At 42.5% G+C, this 24,059-nt stretch overlaps 1 protein-coding gene across 1 annotated transcript in view; it reads right to left on the bottom strand.

Moving 5' to 3' along the window:
- Positions 1-24,059, bottom strand: part of ARHGEF26 (Rho guanine nucleotide exchange factor 26) — a gene marked incomplete at its 5' end in the record, with an annotated part of 141,428 nt that overhangs the window by 111,526 nt on the left and 5,843 nt on the right. The window contains 3 exons of the mRNA XM_019532508.1: positions 1,683-1,843; positions 5,146-5,202; positions 22,358-22,503. Coding sequence (XP_019388053.1) covers positions 1,683-1,843; positions 5,146-5,202; positions 22,358-22,503 — 364 coding nt within the window. The remainder of the gene's footprint in view (positions 1-1,682; positions 1,844-5,145; positions 5,203-22,357; positions 22,504-24,059) is intronic.

Below are 24,059 nucleotides of genomic sequence, written 5' to 3'. Positions count from 1 at the left end.
GTGGCTGGTGGCCATTTATAAATGTGGGGGGGCTTAATACACATGAAGCTGCTGCATTATCATTAGACTGGCTCTCTAAGAACCGCCCTAATTAAAATGCCGCCCCCTCAAGCACGTGTAGAGGCACCTTAAGTATTCAAATTCACATTGTAAATACACATAAAGCCTCCCTCTAAACTATGTAAGTAGTGAAGAAGAAAGAAAGTTATTGTTTAAATGCAAAAACAAGATAGCAATTTCTACATTTCCAAGTCCATAGTAAATACATTAATCATCTTTCCTGTTGGTGGTCTCAGAATACAAAAGGACAAATCTTCTGCTGATTTAATTATACTCTAAGAAGTACTGAGATTGAATAGATATTAACAAGCACAGAATTTGACCCAACAACTGAAGAATTAACAGACAATTTTATACACAAGTACATTTGTATGCACGCTATACAAAAGGATATCTTTGCTTAGGTACCCATTAGTTCCAGGACAAGCAGTTTGCTGAAAATGCACAGTATTCTCTGGTTCTGGTTTCCTTAAACGGGCTATTTTGCATAACATATTTCTAAGTATATGAAGTTTTTCTTCCATAAAAAATCATTTTAATACCTTAATGTAAAGATTAATCTGTATTTTACCATGTACAAAAATTATTTCTTTTAAGTTAAAATTTTATATTTATTTAGCAGCACACTTTGTCCCACACAAAGCTATATTTAAAACCTAAACTGTTACAAATGAGGGAACAATAAATCCTGCTAATATACCAAAACACTACATTATCTATTATAAAAGGCATCATCTCACCTTCTGTTTCTAATCAACAAAAAAAAATAGTGTTATTGTTAATTATTTAATAAGTCACTGAATTAAAATGAAAGACAGTAAAGTATAATTTGATATGTTCTTCTCCTAACACACAAACACAAAAAGTTTCATGCTTGTATCTGGAAGCTATTTGATTCTGCAAATGGCTAGTTCTTGTCCCAAAACCAAATAAAGATGCTTCCTGCTAAAGGCCATTTCTACAGGAGAATCCCCACTCTCCTGTTAGAAACTAGGTGTGCATATGTGTTCATTCAATTTCTCATGACAGAAATGTGCCTCCACATGTAAGAAACTCCTCTACGAGAATGAACACCTTATGCTGTTAGACTCCTCCAGGAGTAGAGGATCATGGAGACTGGGGGGGGAGAGCAGATGGGCAATGCTCCCTGTGCTTCCCCAGACCAGGGTAAGCCAGGTCTGAGAAGGGTGCAGGGAGTTTTCCCCTACTTCTGCATTTGCCCTTAGGGATGGGAGGAATGGAGCAGCTGCTGCTCCTCACCATGTCTTCCCTAAGCCGTGATCACCCCAGTCCAGGGAAGGCACAATGAGCATGGGAAAGAGGGGTGGAGGGGCTGCAGGCTGAATGCCTGTACTGTTCTTTTTCCTTAAAAGATTTCTAGTGGTGGAAACTTCTAAAAAATGTCCATCTCTAGGAGTGAACACCTGTTCATACCCAGTCATGGAATGCAATGCACAAAGCACTAAGTTTTTCCTACTTGAGATAATCCTTCCTAGGCATAATTTAATGCTAATTTATATTTATATATAACTTTTTGAGAAGTTTCCACCACTAGAAATCTTTAACTATATATATGTGTGTGTGTGTGTGTGTATATATATAGTTATTTACAATACACTTACTTTTTGCTTGCTTCACAGACATCAGAAATATTGGAGAAAAGATGATGGCTTTCTGTTTTAGTCATTGTGAAACTCAGTTCTTTGGAATTTTTAAACATCCGGATCAGAATCTCCAAACTCAGCAAGTATGAATGTTCAGAAGATATTACTTCAAATATAGCCTGCATAGTAGGAAAAAAAAAATGCTCACTGTCACCAAGTTTTTCAGGGAAGGTTTGCCTTGTAGATATGGAAGGAGGAGCAACAGGTGCTACCCAGCCGGGGCAGAATGGGGCACGAGATGGAGCTGTGAGTGGCTCATACAGGGGGCCCAGGGAAGGGGGGGGGGCCCACCACCGTGTGCCACACTGTGTCCCACCACAGCTGTCACACCTGCCCCCCTGGATTTGCCCATGGGGCAAGGGCAGGCTGGGGTTAGAGGTGGTACCAGGCTCTTCCTGGTGGGGGCTATGGGTCAGGGCTGCACTCAGGGCAGGCAGCAGCAGTGCTGGGAAAGGGGGATTCATTGCAGCCCCCTGCTCCCAGCACCGCTGCTGCTGTCCACCCCAAGCACAGCCCTAGCCCAATCCCCCCTCATCAGAAAGAACCTGGCACCACCCCCTCCCACAGGTCCCCCTTACCCTGTGTGCAGATCAGGTGGCCACGTGCCCCCCATACCTCCTGCCGCAGCAGCAGGAACCCCGCCCCCCCAGGCCCCCTGGATAAGCCACTTGTCTGGCTGGGCAATGCCTGCCCCTGCTACTGCCCCAGCCCCACTCCCTCCCTCACTGGGGATCTTGATCTGCCCCCCCGCCCCATCCTTTCCCTCCCCCTGGCTCTTCCTTCCAGCAGACTTAGCAGTCCAACACTGCACTCCTAGCCCTGTGCATGCTGCAGATGTACCCATGCACGGGGCATTTATCAGTGACATTATCAGCCAAATCACTTAAGAAAATCCAATTGCCAATAATGTCAATTTTCCTTTTATTGGCACCGATATGGACTGATGTGTCAGTGCACCTCTATTCTAAGCATCTGTAAACAGGAAGAAAATATTTCAGAAATTGATGTGTACTGAAGGTTCTACAAATGAATGGTTACACTTGCTAACTTATTAAATCAAATTGTGTTGCCATATATGCTGTGTATATGTTTTTATTTAACTCTTGCAGCTTTGAAAGGGTTTCCACTTTCCAACTCAAGTCTACTGGACTCTACTGCAGATAATCCTTCAAAGCTTTTGAGGGCTCAAGCTTATTTCCTTCAGATCATCTGATTCTCAGAGATTCCAGCTTTTGTCTTAAGACTTGTTCTTGCTCCTTCTAAAAATATCTGTGGCCTTTACAATACAGAGATGCTGCCAATGTACCAAAAGACTAGAGAAGGTTTGTTCTCTTCTCCAAACAGCCACCTTGGGATTTATCTATAGAGCTAACAGGCAAAAAAGAGGGATGTGACCAGGAGCCACATAAGAACTCCATTATACAACATATTACTTGAAAAAGTGCACACTTTAAAGCAAGGAGACATACAAAGATAATGAATGATATGCTAAATCCCTGCCTGCTTTAACACTTAGCCCTGAAAATCTATGGAACATGGCCAAATCTTAGTTCTAGCCTCAGTAACGCAGCACAGTTACCTGCTCATGAAGCTAATGTAAGGGCAGCAGTTTTACTAGTTTTCCAGCTTCACGCCAGGTACGCTGCATTTCCCCCAGGTCCACCCACAAAGAAAGGATTTGCTGAAAAATAACTGTGGTGGTCCATGAGTAATTTGTTCCATAATTGCATTTTTGTACTGAAAGGAAACATAAATATGAGCCCTTGTTTTTACTACATTATTTGGAAGGTTCTTTGTTTCCAATTTTAATGAGTACCCTCATGGGCTTCTTTCAGTTTGAGAACAGCAAGGTCATGCTGATGTATTTCAGGGGGTGGGGAGGAAATCAATCATTTTGCTTTTAGTTGCTTGTGTGATAAATATGAACTACAAATTGGATTACGAATGAGTTAGAGTATTATTCCTCCTGCTATATCCTCAAAACACTTCATAAGACTAAAACAACTCAAGAAAATCTTGGATTCAGTAGACAGCAGTAACATGAAAACAGAGAAGGACTGTTTCTATTTACCAGTACTACTGTATATGCAAGTTAGAAGACTGTTTAACTGAATGACAGTCTGAAATGTAGTTATATATATTGCTTTGTATCAACACGAAGAGATGCATGAAGCTTGATCACTGATGAATGCTTCAACGAAAACTTAAGAAACCAGATATATTCTGCAGTTGTGCGCATGGTGTTGCTGAAGTACATACATTCAAGGTTAGAATCTGATGGCAATTCGAAAGAAAAGGATGAATTAATTCCTTCTTAGATCAGCCTATTTATAGAACTATTTTCTTTGGACAAAACATTCACAAAGGTTTAGCATAGTAACTTGAGTTGCAGTAAGCAGTGCTCGTGAATATTTGTTATTTTATTCTTTTAAGCCTCACCTAAAAAAGTGGAAAATGAATTTTCCCTAAGTTTTCATATGGTGATGAGTTAGTTTGTTACCTGAATTTCTATCCTGTTTAAGATAAACAACACACATGGAGAACATCATACCAACGCCACATACCAGCATCACTTCTTCCTACGATTTATTCTTTTTCTATTACTAGAAGCTACCTTCAGTTGGATAATAGCATTGGCCAATGTAAGGTTTTAAACTTGAAAGACACCTCAAGGACTTGCTCTCTCTAAGGAAGTGCAAGTTGATGGGACTTCAGGGGGCCATGGATATGACTCCCAAGGGACTGAAGTAGAATAAAAGAAGGCTCAGCTTCTCTTCCCCCTACTTTGCCAAAAGTGAAAACAGACAAGAGGTAGAGTGCAAGCGGCCATGAAAATGAAAACCAGTAGATGGATCAGTAGATGGATGGAGCTTTTTTTTTTTGGACAATTACATGTCTGTAGAAATGCTTGTTATTCATCAAGAAAACATTGATATCCTCCAGAGAGCAAATAAGAAACCCACAGTGATGGGTGAGTCAAAGGAGAAAATGGGCTTTATACTAATTTCCTATGTTGACATTACAGAAAAATGACCCACATTCTCAACTAAAAGTGGGGAAGGAGTATCGTATAAATAAACTAGTTACAGCTAATTCTAGGCCTGCCATAGTAGAGAGAAGAGGAGCTTTTGGGCTGACTGATGATGACCACTAAATGGCCACCCACCACTGAGAATTCACTGGAGCACAGCATACCCCAACCAGCCAGAGCAGGCAGAGGGTCACGCAGGTTGCATATGCAGGATATCCAGAATGGTTTTGCAGCCCCTTGCTAAGGGAGAAAATTCAACCTAGTCTATTGGGCAGCAGATAATAGAACTAGAATGCAATGAATGGCACAAGCAGGAAATAAACAAAATATCAAATTAAGCATACTGTATAATACTAAATAAGCAAGAATGAAGAATTCTTTAATGAGTACCTCTTGTCTCTTCCTTTCTTCCTGGCTGATTGTTTGAGACAATCCATTTCTTTTAACCTGAAAGACAAATTTTATTTTTTTTAATATTTGCTTGTAAAGAACAATTTTTCTTTTAAAATTATACAGAATGATATCCAGAACAATTCTAACAAACAATGATTCAAGTTTTGGGCTAGACATTTAGTGGCCTCACTTTCATTCTAGTTGTTAGAAAATCTTGGCCACTTCCAAAACTCAGCATTTGATTAAAAAATTAACAAAACAAAAATGAAGCATACCATCCCATACTACCACCACCAAAACAGTACATATACATATGCTAATTTCCCCTTCTCCACCCCCACTGCTGCGCCCACCCCGCCCCAACAAGGTCATAGAACCCATGACATCAAATATGACTTATTGATAGACCCAAATATTTTTTAAGTTAAAATTTCACCCCACTACATGCACAAAGACTACTACAGCTAAGCCATATGGGCTAAGTACAGACATTCAAAAAGCCGAAGCCTGAATTGATTCAATCTTTGCAGGTCAGTCTAATCTGTGTAGACTAAACTAGCAAGAAAGTGATCAGACATTCACTTTTGATTCCAGAAATGCAGCCGCATGTCTGCAGTGGCCCAGGCTAGAAGCCAGGAGGGTGCTACAGCGAGTCCTCCCTTCCCTTCCGCAGCAGTCAGAAGGCTAGAGGGAAGCTGAGCTGAGGGGAGAGGTGGGGGTGAGGTGGGGGAACATGGCCACGTCCCAGCAGGCCTAAGTATGATTGGGGAGGGTTTTAAACCCCCACCTTGTCTGCAGGGACTCCAGCAGGGGTGTGCCTGGAGAGAGAGGGGGGAAGAAGACCTTGCCAGGCTTTGGTGGAGGGGAGGGGAGGAGGAAGAAGCATAGCCAGAACCTGGCCCCTGGCCAGACGCCAGCCCAGCATGGCCCCATAAGGCAAAGTGAGCAGGGAGTGGGTTTATTCCTCCCCTCTCCCCCAAGGGACCCCATTCACTGTCTGCATGGCTAGAACAGAGCAGCCCCTGTCAGGTTCCCCCCGCCTCACCACTCCAGCAGCAGAGACATAGCCAGACACTGGCTGGCATGGCCCCCTGATGCAAAGGGGGCAGGGAGGGGGTTTATTCTTCCCCCGCTCCCCTCTCCATCAACCAGTTTGACCTCAGTTCAACCAGGTTCGTCTTAAACCAGTTTAAGCCATTTTGAAACTAGTATATGTGCACTGAACTTCTGTTATGTTACAGGTTTAAACTAGTTTCTGATCACTTAAACCAGTTTGTGTATAACTTCTGTCCCTAGCCCTAGAATCAGGATACTGTCACCTTGAAAGAGACATTACATGACACCCACAGGTTTGTGCAAACAAATATTTGTTGTGCAAATCTTTTTTTATTATTATTAAAGTACTCATTTTGAACATGCAGTTTACTTGAGTTCAATTTTTGAGGCCTGCCTGAAAATTTGAACTAAAACGTTTTGAAATGTGAAATATATTAAACCAATACCATCTTTCAGTGAGATTGTACATTAATTAAAAACTAATACTGGATGAACCCTGTATGTATTTATGGTAAGTACAATGCCATTAAATCACCCAAGACCAATGCTAGCTTTATGATTTCATCACCAGAAATCTAACCTCTCGCCCACTGAAACCCTGAACCCACATTGTTCTGTCTTCATCCTAGACAAATCACAATCCTGACTCTTAGTCTATCCCACTCCATTCTACCTCTCTAAGTCCTACCCCTGAATGTTTGACACTATTCACTCCATCCACTCTTCTAAGTCTTCTTGATACCTCAAGGGTCTAGGGTTAATCACCATGAGAAGCAATTTCTTTCTGCCCTTCACCTACCCAGCAGAATTAAAAAGATTTAGAGGTGAAATGACTTACAAACTACTGCTTGCCTGGTTTAGAGGAGAAATATTAATACAAATAATATCAAAAACAGCACCATGGTTTTATGCTGCATATAAGTAATTAAGTACTGTGTATTCAAATGAATAAAATTTCAAATATGCAGATTGCAAGCATGTCATTATTTGCATGCAAGCTGCAGATTGCCAAGCCTTAACAGGTAGAGACCTCTCAAAATCAAAACGCTTTAAAATTTTTTTCTAGATACAGATTATGAAGACTTATTTTAGTCAATAAAAAGTTTTAAAATGTGAATTTGTCTAAATATTACAAGCAAAAAGTTTGTGTCACTTAAAAAAAAAAAACAACCCACCAAAAAAACCCAGTCTTACAGAACAGAGACAAATCTCCAAAACTAGAATGATCAAAACCTGAAAATGCAGAACATCTGAGAGAGATGAAGAAGATACAGAATGTTAATGTTGATTATCTAATATAAAAATCACATAAGCAACAACTTCTTATTAGAAACCTATTTTCTATTTGGATTAATTGAGATAATAAATTAAAATAATTGACCTGTTATTTTTACAAACAAGAAATTATCTGAACCAAGAAAGAAATTAACCATCTTATATTCCTTCCCTGCTAGGACCCTGTGTAAATAGTATGCAAGTAACTCTTTTTCATTCTTCTGTTACTTCCTGTGATAATGGATCATGTTATTTACTTCACCAGAGGCAGTCTACTGAATTTCATAAACATTCCAGACTCACTGCCAGTAGGTGCATGAAGCTCAGCTTCTTTTCTAATGTAAGAAGACTGAATGTAAAGCTTGGAAAGTTGAAATGCACAAGCTTGGTCTTAACCTCTGTCAAGGATTTCTCGTCTAAAAGTTAAGACTATACAACCATTTCAAACATGAATTTTCGATCTACTAAAGACAGTAACTCAAAATGCTATTCTTTTCAACTTTAGAAAAAAACATGAAAATTTAACATTCAAAGCAGGAAAAAAACCCCAAACAAATCTGTGAAGGAGTCTCAGGGAGATCTAACAAGGACCCTTGGTTTATGGAATTCATTTTAACTCTGTGCAGTATAGGCATAATGATATGTTTCCCTCCAGAGGTGTATACAAGATTAATCAATACAGAGCTAAAAAGGTTTTTTCCCCTCGGCAAAGATGAATAACCTCTTGCAAGAAAGAAGGGAACTTTTTTGTGGACACCTCTCTCAGAGAGTGGAAGAGACATGCAAAGTATCTTGAAGGCAGACAGACAGAGAGTAGGAGACTGGAATATGGAAGAGATGAAAACTGCCATGGTGTATTACATGGCAGGATGTATAGTTTTTAGCTACAAATGAAAGGTAGTTCTGAAGCAGGTCGGTCATGACTGACAAACCTCACCTCCTTCTACGACCAGGTTACTTACACCTGAATAAGGGAGATGAGGTCAACATAATTTACTTGGACTTAAGAAGGCTTTTGACTTGGTGTCTCATGAGGCTTTCAAGGTAAAACTACAAGACTATGGGCTCAACAATTCAATTGTCAGATGGGAGGAAAACTGGCTGTGAGGTCAGACACAGAGAGGACTAATTGAAGGATCTGCGTCGACCTGGCGGAAGGTAGCCAGTGGGGTCCCCTAGGGTTCAGTGCTTTTCAACATCTTTACCAACGATCTGGATGTGTGGGTGAAAAGCATTCCAGCAAAGCTTGCCAATGACACTAAGCTGTCGAGGAGTGTGGCCATGCATCAGGGTAGGCTGACAATCCAGGCAGATCTAGATAGATCAGTTAGATGGGCAAACCAGAACCAGGTGTTGTTCAACACTGAGAAGTGTAAAGTGCTTCATCTGGGGAGGAAAAATCCTTAACCAACACAGGCTTGGTAGTGCAACACTAGCTAGCACCATGTCAAAAGGGACCTGGGAGTCATAATTTGCCATAAAATGCATATAAACTGCCAGTGTGATGCCACAGTTAGCAGAGCAAAAATTATGCTGGCATGCATCAGCTGATGTATCTCCAGCAAAACTAAGGAGTTTCTACTCAGCATTGGTGAGGCCGCAGCTGGAGTACTGCATCCATTTCTGGGCACTGCACTTCAAGAAAGACGTGGAGAAGCTCAAGAGAATCCAGAGAAGAGCCACTAGTATGATTAGAAGCCTGAAGAGCAAGCCATACAAGGAAAGGCTAACAGATATGGGACTGTTCAGGATACAAAAGAGAAGACTTTGGGGTGATTTGGTGGCAGTTTACAAATACATCAGGGTGAACATCAGAGGCTAGGTGAACAACTATTCAACAAAGTGCCCCAAGGGAAAACCGGGAGCAACGGTCATAAACTTCTATAAGGTTTCAGACTAGATACAAGGAAAAACTTCTTTACGGTTTGTATGACCAGACTCTGGAATAGACTCCCAATAGGGGCGGTCTTCAAAAGGAGACTGAATGCACACCTTGCTGGGGTTATTTGACCCCAGCAGTCTTTCCTGCCCAGAGCAGGGGGGCTGGACTCGATGATCTCATGAGGTCCTTTTCAGCCCTAAACTTCTGTGAATCTGTGCTCATGTGTCTCAGTTGTGTAGGGATCATAGAGACAGCCTTTAGGGAGAAAAAGTCCAGATATGTGAGGACAGCATCACTGTGAGTAGGTCAATACTACGTATAAAGACAATGGGCATGTCTACATGAGCAGTTAAGATGCATGAATTAACTTTGGGGCTTATTGCTTCACGGTTTATTGCTCTCAGGCATGCTATTTGAATATGCACCAGGTTTATTCATATGCAGCATGTTGAACTGGGACAGAGCAGCCCTGACTGGCAGGGGGCCCAGTGAAGCCAGCCTGGAGCTGTTCCCCCCCAGCTCAACGTGCTGCAGAGGGGCTGACTGGGGTACAAGGATGTTTCACTGTGGGGCTAATTGGCAGGCAGCCCCACGCCTGCGCTGAAGCCCCAGTCAGCCAGGGCAGCATCTACACATCCACCGCTACAAAAGTTTTTACTCTGCAGCAGGATAGTACTTGTATTTACACTGCATTAAAGGACAGTGCTTTAAGTATTTACAAGTACTATCCTGCTAGGGAGTAAATTAGTATACTCCAGCCTAACAGTGGCACATGTGTAGATGTGTGATGCTTACTGCCCAACCAATTAGTTAACAGTGTGGTAAGCGCCTCAGGTAGATGTACCCAGTGACTGTATATTTGAAGAAATGAAAGGAGTGCTCCAGCATCTGAAGTGTAAACCGTGTCAGCCACAGGACCTGAATTCTTGGATTTCTTCCATGGGTTGTTGGCATCCGCACGGAAGTAGTGTGTAGATTTTGTTGGGACTTCCTATTTTCCTGACATCTGCTTGGGGATTAACAGGTGGGTCCTGGAATCAGGAAGGAAGGTCAGCTTATAAAATGTACTCAAACACTAAACACAATTTTATACACCCCCCAAGACGCATTTTAATTTTAATTTTCAAAAACCATCTCTTTAAAGATGGAAGTCCTAAGTGTTTGTTTTTGCTGTAAAGGACCAAGCTGAATCTCTATATAAACAGGAAGCTGGGGTTGATCTATGACCAACAGCAAAATGGAGTATGCGCCCCTTTTCTGAATTAACACTTTAAGGCTAATAAAGTACTAGGAAATGTGATGGTGCTTTTATTTTGGATGCTGTTGAAGGTTTCTAAAAATATTCAGACACAGGAAATACCTATGAATGCATCCAAGAGAGCTCAATGCTTCCTGTTAATACAAGTGACTGTAAGTTTCCAGTGAAGTTGTTACAATAATCACGGTATTAATTTTCCAAAAACTGCAGTTGTCAGTCATGATCATTTTTTTTGTGCTAATTATGGGTAAGTGATTATTCCTGGTGAATGGCCCAATCCAATAGCATAAAAATGAGTGGACAAGAGGGCATAAGCCCCAGGCACAGCCTAAGTGTGTGTGTGAGGTGTAGGGCAGGTGCCTAACCTCTCTTCCTCCAACCCTGCATCCTGCTGTGGATACTCTATCAGTGAGGAGGGCAGAGCAGCAGCAGTGACATGTGCCCTGGGCAGGAATGTCACAGTGCAGTAGAAGTGGTCAGAGGTTCACTGCTTTGGAGGAAAATGTCACCTCCTTTTATTGCCATTGATATTAGGTGCTTAAAAGGTTGCTCAACATATGCCACCATCTTTTTCGATGTTGACATCTCCCCCTCCAGAAGCCAACTTGGCCATTACTCTAGTACCATCACTGTCCAGGGTATAGAACTAGCCAGTTACACCTCTAGCCTGGTCTTGTACTCACTGGGCGCATCCATATATGCAGGCACATGTGCTTGCAGCAGCTCAAATAGCAGTGGCACAAATGTATGCCAGAGATTTGTGGCTTAACAGATGTGGCTGAATGTGCTCTTTGGTGTGGGGCAGGTTGTGCCACTTGGAGCCCTGCCCAGCTCCTCCTAGATCTGTAGCTAATATAAAAAGCTGCCCTGGTGAGCAGCTCAGAGCTACTTGCTCTCAGGAGCTTCTGAGGCCCACCCACTTGACACATGGGGACACTAGCCCCCTGTGCCGGCTGGACTGCTGCAGCATCCCTGACCTAGAGTGGCCTCAGCAGCCCGTACTCACTTCAGCAGTCTGGCAGTGAGGGTTCCTGCCTGGCTGTGACTTGCCGCCACCTGCGACAGCATCTGCCCCCTTGGATCTGCAGCCCCATGTCTGCATACCTGTCAGACTTGGATAGGGACTGCATGGCCTCCTAGACTGTGGCATGGGCACTGCAGCAGAGTGGGTGGGGGTGGGTATAGGGGGCATGTAGGGTGTGTGGGTGGGGAAGATGTGGGGGATGTGGGGTGTGTTGGTGGGTGTGGAAGGGAGGTGGACAGTGTGGGGGGTTGTCCTTTAGTGCACAGCCCCCAGCACCGGCAGGAGCAGCCAGCCGGGCCCTTGGGGCCATGGCTTGCTGCAGGTACAGCCTCACAGTGGTGCAGTGCAACCTAACCCACAGTCTCTACATGGCAAGTGGATCCATCCTAGCCCAGCCCAGCCTGCCCCACTAGCCTGCGGCTTTGAACACCACCAGGATGGCTCCTACTACCACCCATGGCTCCTGTCCACCCATCGGGCTAGGCCAGGTCCTGCTTCCAAGTGCCTTGTGCACTGTTGGGCTGGGCCAGCTCCATGGAGGCAGGACTTGACCCAGCCCAATGCACAGACCCTGGGTGTGGTGCTGGGAGCCAACGTGACAGCAAGAGCAGCCCGGTTCTGCCCAAAGGCACATGACACTGGGCCAGGCCAGGCCAGGCCAGGCCCACACCATGTGGCACAGGTGACATTGGGTCTAAGGCAGCCAGGGGCCGTGCTGCACTGTGGAGGGGTGGGGCTCTGCCAGCAGTGGGCCCTGAGCACTCCACAGCCACTGCTGCAGGAGGGCTGTGCACCATGTGGGGGGAGGTGGGAGACCCACCCCTCCCAGCAGTCCCTTCCCCATGCAGTTCCCCCCACACAAGCACAGCCCCACCACCTGCGCACTGTTCCTCACACCTGACACCCACAGTCCCCCCACACACAATCCCCCTCATGCCCACCCCCATGTCCCTATTTACTGGGGACAGTGCCTGGGTCCAGATCACTGCTGCAGCCTTACCCCAATCATATTTGTCCCAGGATGCTGAGGCAGCATACTGGGGTAGTAGGGGAAGGGGGTAGGCATACGGATGCTCTGACCAGGTGCCAGAGTATCTCTCTGGAGGATCCAGCCTCTGGTTACTTCAGGGCATGCTCTAGGAGGGTACCCTGAACCACTTTTTTTCACCATTTTTTTTTTTTGATACCGGGATTTCCCTATCAAATTTAGAGTCCACTGGGAACTAAAAAAACATGTTTTGTTCCCAGTGTGCCTCTCACAGTGTCTCAGACTGCTTTGAGATGCCACAAGAGGCACGTGTGCGCTCATCTGGATGCGCCCACCAATATCAATGGCAAAACTTCAACTCATTTCAGTTTGAATTAGGACTGGGCCCAAGAGAGTACAGAACTATTCTCAGTAAATGAGCTGAAGAATTCAGTTTTCACTTGTAGTGAGGCAAGAATATTTTTGCTCCAGTAGTCCAGAAATGATGAGTCATTTTACTTGTTAGGGTCTCAGTCACACATTTTGGCAGATCAAATTTATAGCTTCACCATCAACGTTGAGGACAATCGGATGCTTCACTGAAAGTATTCTAGGCTGCCTATTATGGAAGTACTTATTTTTTTACAGAAAGGAGGAGCTATCCAGGGCAACTTTCACTCTTTCCCTGTAGAAAACCCAGTTTGGAATATAGAAATGGCTGTATTGTATCAGACATGAGACCCTGTCTCTGACAGTAGTCAACATAAGATGCCCCCTATATTAACTCTCTTCCTGATCTCTAATAGTTGAAGGTTAACTTAAACCCTGATGCAAAAAGCTTATAATTACAGGTAATTTTGGCAGGTACATGTATCATACGTATTATAATAGTACCTAAGAGCACCAGTCATGGACCAGAGTGCTACACAAACACAGAACAAAGCACAATTCCTACTATGACAAGTTTACCTTACATCTACGTTAGACAATCTAAACATATAACAACAAAAAATGGATGCATGCAGATTGACCAGGACAAGGAAATAACGAGGCAATATTGGTTAGCATGTATGATTTGTCATCTGGGAGACAGGATAAAGGAGCACCAGTCCAGCTCAAATAAATGCTTAATTATTTATACAAATTGAACAACATGAACAAGAGATTGAGAGCTTCTCAACCCATAATAACCCACAGCTGGGCAGTTCTGAAATATGTAAATTCAAATTCCCCAAGCAATTCTGGTTAACTTAACACTGGTCTCCCACATCCTGAGAGTTTGCCCTAAACATTGTGCTGTGGGATGAAACAAGAATAATGATGTACTTGGCATACAGTTTTATGAATCTAGTACAGCACATATTTTTTTTCAGCAGAAACCATTTGGTAAATTCTGGTGAAACTGGAAAAGGAGGCAACAGGGGAGTACTTATGAGAGTAGAAGATTAAGAAGTCTGTTTTGCTTTTGATCTCAAGCAAAACAGCCATGAAAGTTGTGGACTAAAATTTTAGCTGGGACAGGAGGAGGCAAGTCAGGAGAAGAAGGTCTTCAAGCTGCTTGCATAGAAATGATAATTCAAATGGAATTTGTCTGGAGAGTAGACTGGAAATAAGCACACAGAAAGCTAGAAAAGGATGAGGAGGATCTTCTGAAGGACAAAGTGCAGAAGCAATTAACGAGGTAGAAACAGCAGGAGGTAAGTGTCATGGAACCCAAGGAGGAAAAAAAAAGTTTTAAAAAAAGTACATGGTCAAGTTTGTCCAAGGAAGCTGATTCAAGAGGGTGAAGAGGCCCAATTCTGAAATCTCATTAAAAAAATGTTGTTAGATACTTTGGTACAAATGGTTTTAGTGAAGGGTGACTGGTAGGAGTCGAATTGGAGAGGAGGTTCTAGACAAAGACGTTAATCTATGCGTTCAATAAGGTCAGAGGTGAAATGAAAAACACAATGGATAGTTAGATAAGCCAGTAGAATCAAAAGTGGAATGTTTAAGATTGGAAGACACGAGGAAGCATGAGGTAAATGAAGGGATTGCAAGGCAGATAGAAAAATGGCTAGATCTTTGGACTCAAAGGGAATCAATGGCTTAATTTCTAGTTGAATGTCAGTATCAAGCGGAGTGGCCCAGTGGTCAGTCCTGGGGCCAGTTTTGTTCAATATCTTCATCAACAACCTGGAAAATGGCCTAGAGTGCACCTGCAGCAAATTTGCAGATGAAACCAAGCTGGGGAGAGTAGTAGATACATTGGAGGGTAAGACTAGGATTCAGAGTGGCCAAGATGTATTAGAGAACTGGACGAAAAGAAACCTTGAGGGGTTCAATAATGACAGGTGCAAAGACAAGAATAATCCCATGCACCAGTACAGGTTGGGGGCTGACTGGCTAAGTAGCAGCTCTGTAGAAAAGGACCTGGGGGTTATAGTGAACAATAAGCTGAATATAAGCCAACAGTCTGCCCTTGCTGCAAAGAAGGCTAACAGCATTCTGGGCTGCAATATTAGGAACACTGCCAGCAGATCAAGGGAAGTGATTCTTCCCCTCTATTTGGCACTAGTGAACCCACATCTGCAGTACTGTGTCCAGTTTTGCACCCCCACTCCTGCCCACCTACAAAAGGATGTAGACAAATTGGAGGAGTCCAGCAGAAGAGAAAAAAATCTTTAGAGGGCTCGGACAATCACTTCTAAGAAAAGGCTGAGGGAACTGGGCTTATTTAAGCTGGAGAAGAGACTGAAAGGGGATTTAATAGCAGCCTTCAACTACCTGAAGTGTGGTTCCATAAAAGGTGGAGCTAGATTGTTCCCACTTGTGGCAGACAACAGAACAAGGAGCAATGGTTTCAAGTTGTAGTAATTGAAGTTTAAGTCAGATATTAGGAAAAACTCTTACTAGGAGGGTAGTAAAGCACTAGAATAGGCTACCCAGAGAAGTGGTGGAATCTCCATCCTTGGACATTTTTAAGACAAATTATGGTATTGTTGGGGATGGTCTTGCTTTAAGCAGGGAATTGGATTAGATGACCTCCTGAGGTCCCTTTCAATCCTAATTTTCTAAGATTCTATGGTTTCAGAGGAAAAGTCAGTGTTTCTTTCATATAAATTAGTGCTTTTACATTATCCAAGAAAACCCTGGTTTATGGATAATGAACTCAGTACTTACATTTTAATCCTTTCTGTAATGAAAAGGCTGACCATGGTTCTAGTCTATACAGTTTAAGTATTCCTTTTAAAGAATATTAGGCTCATAGTCCCCTTATTTCCTTATACAGTCATAGCACAAATAGTCTATCACATTAATGGCGTTCTCCTCCCCTAGTTACATACTGCAAAGTTTGCAAGTCTATCATGTCCTACTTGATTTACTGAGACACCCAAGTCAAGTACTTAACATATTACTACATCTGGGTTTGTCAGAGAAGCATACGTTAATTTGGACAGATTCTATTCAATCTACCGGGTGTCTAAATGAACCCAGGCCTGTAACTGAGACTCTATTCCTTGACGATACACTAATGCATCTACTATTCAAATCCAAGACTACCTATTAATGTATCTACTTTTGTAACATGCCACCATCTTACCCTGAAGACTGAGTCAGGAAAAAGTGGCGGGAAGGAACCGTTACCTTTTGCATTAACTGTTTTTCAGGGACTGAAACAAGGTGGAATAGAATTGCACTTCGGTGATGTAAGGTGACTTTACAAAACTACAAACATGGTGTTTCAACACTGTATTTAAATAAAGCCACTTATGTGCTGAATAGCTGTAAAAGTATCAGGCTCAGGTGACTCATTGTGTTTCAAAACTCTCCTCCCCACTGCTTTTCCTTGTTTAGGAAATCTCATAAGAAAACATCATTATGAATCATGGTACAAAATTTGCTGTGCTGGAAACACAGGAATGAAACGTATTATGTAAGGTGACTGTAGAAAACTACAAATGTGGAATTTCAAAGCTGCATTTAAACAATTTTTTATGGGCTTTGGGAAACCCTCTGCTGTATGAAATCACCAGTAACATTCAAGAACCTATTATTTTATACTTAATAACTGGTATTAAATCATGAAAATAAGAGAATGTCAAAAAGCCTAGCTTACTTAGAACAAAACAGAAAAAGAACAGTATTTCTTGGTTATCATACTCTCTCAATTAACGTCATACAGAAATAGAAAAATTCCTCTCCATCCTTCTAGCAGCCTTCTTGTTACATACACAGATCATAAAATCCTAAACCTATAGTCATTTGTTGTGAGAGATACTAAACTACCCAATTGCTTTATATATAAGTACTTAATTTACTAAAGAAAAACATGTAGCAGACATGGACAGATCAATTCAATTTTTATTGCATTGATTATATTTTAAATTGCTCAGTACAGAAAGGTTTCTATAGGTGTTCATATAACAATGTGTTAAGCCAGTCATAGACTTCTAAATGCTTTACTGCACTGTACTTACAATAATAAATACAGCTGTCCATAGTACAAGGAAGAGGACCTCAACCCATTTTAACTAATGCACCCAGAAGAACTACTCTTATTTCAATTCTTAAGCTGTAAAAAGTCAAATCTCTGATAAAATTTACATCTTAACTGGCTCTGAGAATTTTAATGAATCTTGAAATTATTTCATCAGATCAGATTTAAACAGCCAGGAGACCAAACTATTGTTCACAAAAAACTGAATGCTCATGAAGACTCTTTTAAATATAAGCTATTTCTTCTTATCCTGCTTTGAGAGGACATTCAGATAGACCTTAAGGATGCAACGGATCCAAACTTTCCCACTCCACATTCATCATCCAAAACCCACAATAAGTAGCTTTCAGAGAATAAACTAGGTATAAAATCTAGAAAGTCCACATTTTTATTTTCATTAGCCAAATCAGTTAAAAAATAGTTCAGAGTTACCAAATAGCATTATTCATTACTTTGTTCCTGCACCTCTGCATGGAGGGTGCTAACAGGGCTGTGCGAAATGTCATTGGCTGTGTCGTTTTGATGCTGTTTTGACTCGTTTTGAGCTCCAAACAGCAAACCGAAATGAAACAGAGGGCTTTGAAACAGCCTTGAAATGAAACGAGGCCAGTTGAAACATTTTGAAAGTTTCAAAATGTTTCAAGTTTCGCAACAGCAGCCCATCCAGGTGGTGGGAGGCAGGGGAGAACCAGGGCTCCGCGCCCATCGGCTCTGCACAACCCCATGTGGCTCACCCGGGAGTGCAGCCCTGGTTCTCCCCACCTTCCACTACTGCGTTGCACTCCCTGGGCCTGGCGGAGCAGATCAGAACACAGCAGTGGCTCTGCCAACCTCTCAATGCCAGGTTGCACTCTGATCGGCTCCACCAGCTCCGTGGAGCTCAGTTCAGTGGTGGGAGGCAGGCAGAGCCCGGACTGCGCTCCACCTGCTGACACCGGGCTAAGTTCTATGGGGTTGCAAGTCGCAGGGAACAGAGCCCAGTGGAGGTGGGCACAGCACAGTCCCTGGGCTGTACCCCACCCATCTGCCCCGGCTGGGTTCCCAGCCACTTGAAGCCCACTGCAGCTGCTTGAAGCCCAATTGCTTTAAGTCCCCAGCCGCTTCAAACCTGATCTCAATGCTGGGGAGATAACCTCAACCGGGCTGAGTTCCCCTTTCCCAGCCCAATCGAAACAGCATCGAAACAGTGAAACCGTTTCCATGTAACGGAACAGAACATTGTTTTCAAAGAGAAACAAAATTCAGAATGAAACACTGTTCTGTCAAAATGTTGAAACAGATGTCGAAGAGGAACGCTGCTGTTTTGCACAGCCCTGGCTGCTAGCTGTACTAGGGTCCTGATTAGAACATCAAGATTTTAATTATTTTTATGTTTCTATTGAAGAAAAAAACCTAACACTGCTCATGCAGAATAAAAAGCTATAATAAGGACAGTGGACACCTATGCCTCATCTACACACAAAACTGATTTAGCTAAAATCATTTTTAAATTACACTATTGAACCAAATGCAAAAACGGACACACTATACCATATTTGCCCAAATCTAAAATAACTTCAAATTTAAGACAACCCCCACAAAAATAAGATTCTACATGTGGAAAACTTTATAAATTTGTTATAATGTTCTACATAGAAAATCTAACTATTGAATGGTCATCTTAAATTCATCCCCACCACTACTGCAGCGATGCAAGAAGTAGCAGGGGGGCAGGTGGTAGGGGTGCATGGGAATCAAGTGGCCTGACCCCTGCCCCTTTCCATCTGTCACCCTACCACATGCCCCTCCCCGCACTGGGCACCACCTGGACTTTGGCCCCTAACAACTGCCTCCTGCTACTTGCCCCCACTCCTGCCTGATCCCCCATGCCTGCATTATCTGTCCCCCTTGCCTGCACCCCTGAACAACTGCTCCCCCACCACTTGTCTTTCTTTTTGCCTGTCCCCTCTCTGTGTCGCCTGTTTCCCCCCACCCTCCACTCCACAACTCTGCAGCTCCATGACTCCCCCCAGCTCACACTCTGCCCCAGTCTGGACCAGGTCATAGAGCATATGGTCACTCTGGGCCCTGCCTGGCCACACAGCAGTGGCAATGGTGGTGGTAGTTCTGGTGACAGTTTTGGTACCCACCAAGGGCAAAGCTGCCACTATCACAACCACTGCTGCTGAGCTGGAGCCAGAGTCAGAGCTATACTCTGCTGCCACTCCCCACCACATCCTTCCCAGTCCTCTGGCTTATACTCAAATCCAAGATGAGGGTCTGTTTTCCCCTATGTTAACCATGTTCAACTATAGTTGAATTTGTTATCATCAGGGCTTTATTGACTTTAAAATCTCCACATGGTCCTTTGCATTGGTTTAACTGATATTAAACCATACCTTTAGTGATACAACTTTGAAAGAAATTAACCTGCCAGCAATACCCAGAAATTAACTGTGTTTGAGTGGGAAGGAGTATAAAGACTGTCCCTTTTGCTCATGCATTTTGGAGTTACTCTTAGGAAACGATGGAAGGAAAAGGAAATAATCCACCTACTATTCAAAATGAAAGGAAGTCCTCACATTGACTCATCAGCTAATGAATCTGATTTAGAGTGGATAATGTAAACAAATAACTGATCACTCAAAGGCCAGCAGCTTCTAAATAATTTTTTCTGAATAAACAAGTCAGGTTTTCTACCATGAATACACCATATTTCTATAAACAGGTTGTAGGGGAGGGGGTTCCTCCACCAGCATTCCAATCCTTCTTTGGCAATATTAGAAAATGCTAAAAATATGTTCTTATTGCTTTGACAGATACCGTATGTAGATGGCACAGTAATCTCAACCTAATTTTGACATTATCCTAAGAAAGAAAATAGTGCTCCTCTTTAGAGGTATTTTTTTAATTCTACAAAAGCATATTGAAAACTGCCAGAAAAAGCATGAAAAGGTACTTAGATTTCAAATACTGCAGAGACAATCTTTTTATTTTGTTGAAAGAATCCCTAGTACAATGGAGTCCTGACCCCAGGTACTACTGCAATGCAAACAAAAAAATCAGTAAAGTTTTGCTGTTTTCCATGCCTCTAAAATCAGAGACAAGTACTATTTAATATGTGTTGCTGGCTATTTCCAAAACTAGTAGAAGAGCTATACAAAAGAGGTGCAAAAACTATACAGTCTTTATTCAGTGCATGAGAGAGAACTTGTTACTACTAGCCTGACAACCTCAGATTCATTATCTCATGTTGTATCCCCCTCTGGCTGCTTGGTAGAATTCACAGGTTCAGAAGTTATCTTCTCTGTTTATTCCTTTTACATTTCATTATTAGTCATGAACTCTTTGGCCTTTGATTTTAATGTACCACACACAAACAAAGCAGCACAGAAAGGCGACAAAATAGATAACGCCTTTTAGAAAAAGGGATCCCAACATCCATTACAGGCAGTCCTTGCACTTACAGAGGGTTACGTTCCTGGAAAAGGAGCTGTAAGTTGAAACGATGCAAGTCAAATCTGATATTCCCATAGGAACAATGTTATAATAAGGGGTCACATTCCTGACCAAGGGCCTGATGCCCAACTTTTTATAGAAATGACCATAAATACCATATTTAAATCACCTATTTAATTTTGTTTAATCAACTATTCAATTTTACTACAGACGATGTTGATTCTGACTGTATAAATAATTACTCACACTGGGATGAAAGGCCAAAAGACAGCAACTGCCAGAGCCCCCCATAACCCTGTGTTGACAGGAGTGGTGAGCAAGCAGAGGAGAGCAAGCTAGGGCAGGATGTCAGTGGGGATGAAACCAGTGTAGGAACCAGCCTGGCCCCAGCATAATGAAGGCGTAGCAGGGCAGCTGGGGCCAGGGCAGTGCACGGAGCAGTGCTGGCTGGAGCACCCTGCTGCCAGCTGCAGCTACAGCTATTTCTGGGCCCCTCCCTGCACGAGACACTTGCCACTCAACTTACACTGCTGAGCAGAAGGGAGGAAGCCTTTCTCTGTAGAGCTCAGAGCTCTGCCTGGCAGCCCTGCACGCTAGTTTGCTAGAAGACAGAGAACTTCCCTCAACATTGCAAAGTCATTACAGCCATTGAATACAATGGGCAGCTTGGGTTCTTTAATTTGGAAGTAGAAGAAACTTACACATCAGGACACCAGAGCACTGACTGAATGACATACAGTGCTGGATCCTTGCACTTACAGCATGCCATAAGTGCAAGGATCAGCGCTGTAAGCAATAATATAGGTGAAAATGCGGAGCACTGCAAGTGTGGATTGCTGCAAGTCAAGCCACCTCAAGTTGAGGACTGCCCATACATAACAGATTGAAACCCCTGGGTTTGAACAGTCACTGGGTATGCAGGGTCAGGCCAGTGTGTGGCAGCATCTTGTCAGTTAGGGATGGGCCAGTGGACTAACCCCATGTGGGATCCAGCCCATGGACTGATCTCATGCCACTCATATATCCCTTAGGGCTGGAAAGCTGAGCACCACAGATCTATTCTAAAGGTTTGTATTGGTCTGTCTACACAATGGAGGATCCCATATATATAAGGTATAAGAACTGTGCATGGTCCCCTATGGAAACTGTTTGCAAAAATCAAGCCCTAAAGCTGGAATATGAGCTAAAATTGATATGGATAACTGTGGGCTTTAAGCAAAGGCTTGAATTTACAAATCTGTTGAGTTTGTAAGACAGTTTTATGTACATAAAGCTGAACTATAACTCACAATCCTTTGCTTAATACCTTACCCTTTCTTATTCTACTTATTTTTATTTGCAAGATGTACCAAAAAAGTATCTATTAATCTGGAGCATTATTTCTAGTTCTACTCTATGAAACTATGAATATTCTCACACAGATACAGGATAGGATTTCTGGTCAAGTGGAAAAAATAATTTCTTATGCATGCCCATTTTTTCATGTTATCCATTTTCTTTAATGAAGGAAAAAGCCTTATACTGCTAATCTTATTTAGATAATTACCTGGCTTTTAACTTTTCCAGTGGACCTAAGATGGTCTGAAGCTGACGGACATTTGTTTGTGTAGAATTTATGTAAAGCTGAGTTAATACCTCAGAGTTTGGCCTCCTGTTAATGATACTTTGTCAATTCAACTCAGCGGATTAACATAAAAATCTGCAACCACTTTATGTTTGGGAAACAACATAAGGATCATAAATGTCAAACTGAAAACTGCGCTTGCTTCCATCCATTCTTGCACACTGTATTTGTTTTCTAATTGACTATGTAACAAATAAACACTCACCACAGACAGCTGACTCCATGTTGATCTCAGAGGTTTATACTGAACAACAATCTTTTCATCTGTTTTCTGTTCTTTAGGCTCAGAATCTTCATCTGAATCTATATCCAAAGCTTTTTCTTTGTAGTTCTGATATAGTACAGCATTTTCTAGGAAAAAAAAGAATCCTTAATTACCAGAAAGTTTTACCATTTGTTTTCAACGGAGTTACAAAGTAACATTCAAACAATAGAATAAAGCAAATAATACACGTTGCTCACACATTATGTGAGCAAAGACAAAGATAGCATCTCATTTAGGGTGGACAATGGCACAGTACAGTTACAATGGATTACTGTGCCACTATTAAAAAGATGCCTGCTGACTGAATTAAAAAACAGATGCATCCTTTGTTCAGGAAAACCAGAAAACAATTTTATTTCCTCTCTAATTTGCTGTATAACATTTCATAACTAGCTCAATTTTTTTAAAAAAAGGTATCAGTAAAGTAAGCATTTAATCCAGAAGTCCAATTATTTCATGATTAAATTCAGCAAAATAGGGGGTTACAAACCTACAATGCACTGCAATTCACACGAAGATTATCTTTACAGTTCATTGAGAGCGGGGGAAGAAAATAAGTCCAAATTTTAATTTCACAACTTTAAATTAGGCCTGGCCAAAAACAGAACTTGTGGGACATACCTCAGTACCTGCCCCTTAGCTTTGGTAAGTATAAGCCCTCCACGCCTGTAAGCTATTCAGTCTTTTTCTACATACTTTAATTCAAGGATGCCCAGCCCACAAAATCATCCATCCAAACCTCTGAGCTATCAGTGGGCCAGGGAATTTAGAAGCATGGCTAGTGATTGGCATGGCCTGCTACAGATCCTAGGGGCCTTGGGCCCCAGTGGACATGGCCATCAGCAGCAGGCCCTCAATTGATCTGCAGCCTCTTGGCCCACTACTACTTACCCTACTGTTTCTGCACTGGCTGTGGCCACCACTAGGGGACAGATTCAGTCTACTGGGAGATCCATGGTCTGGATCTCGCCTAGGGCACAAGGCAAGTTTGAAACCCCTGCCTTACTGCTACTAAGATTAATGCAACAGTACCAAATGGGAAAGAAGCATAAAATTTAAAACTAATCCCCTCCCACTCAAATACCTGTCCCCCATACTTTGTGCAATTACATGGAATAACAAAGAGAAGTCAAAGGCAGGATGTAATCTGGCAGGAGAAGAAATACTTGGGTGTCTACACATGTGCTCGGACACATTCTAATTAGAACGCAGCGGAGCAGACTTGATTAATCTGTGTTCTAGTTAAAATGCTCTAATATTGCCACAATATCATGTATATAAGCCCACAAAGGTTTAAAATGGCCTCTGGGGCACTTCAACTGAAGCTCATAGACCGAGCTTTAATTAAAGAGTCTTGTAGCCATTTTTAAACAGGCTAGGGCTTAATGCAGTGATGCTGAAGCATTTTAACTAAAGCAGTTCTCCAGAAACCTCTCTAATTAAAACACCTCTCTCCCCACTTACTGCTAAGCATGTACACAAGAAAACATCCCACAACTAGGCAGTTAGTATTAGGGGCTATAAGTTTTACAGGCGGGATAGAGAAGGAAAGAAAGGTGGGGGTGTGGCACTATGTCATAGTTTCATAGTAGCTAGAGTCGGAAGGGACCTAGGTAGATCATCTAGTCCGACCCCCTGCCTT

This window comes from Crocodylus porosus, unplaced genomic scaffold (assembly GCF_001723895.1).
Source record: "Crocodylus porosus isolate Cpor-Errol unplaced genomic scaffold, CroPor_comp1, whole genome shotgun sequence".
In the NCBI taxonomy this organism is placed as follows: Eukaryota; Metazoa; Chordata; order Crocodylia; family Crocodylidae; genus Crocodylus; species Crocodylus porosus.
The sequence above is the reverse complement of the archived record's forward strand: the minus strand, read 5'-3'. Positions and strand labels throughout refer to the sequence as shown.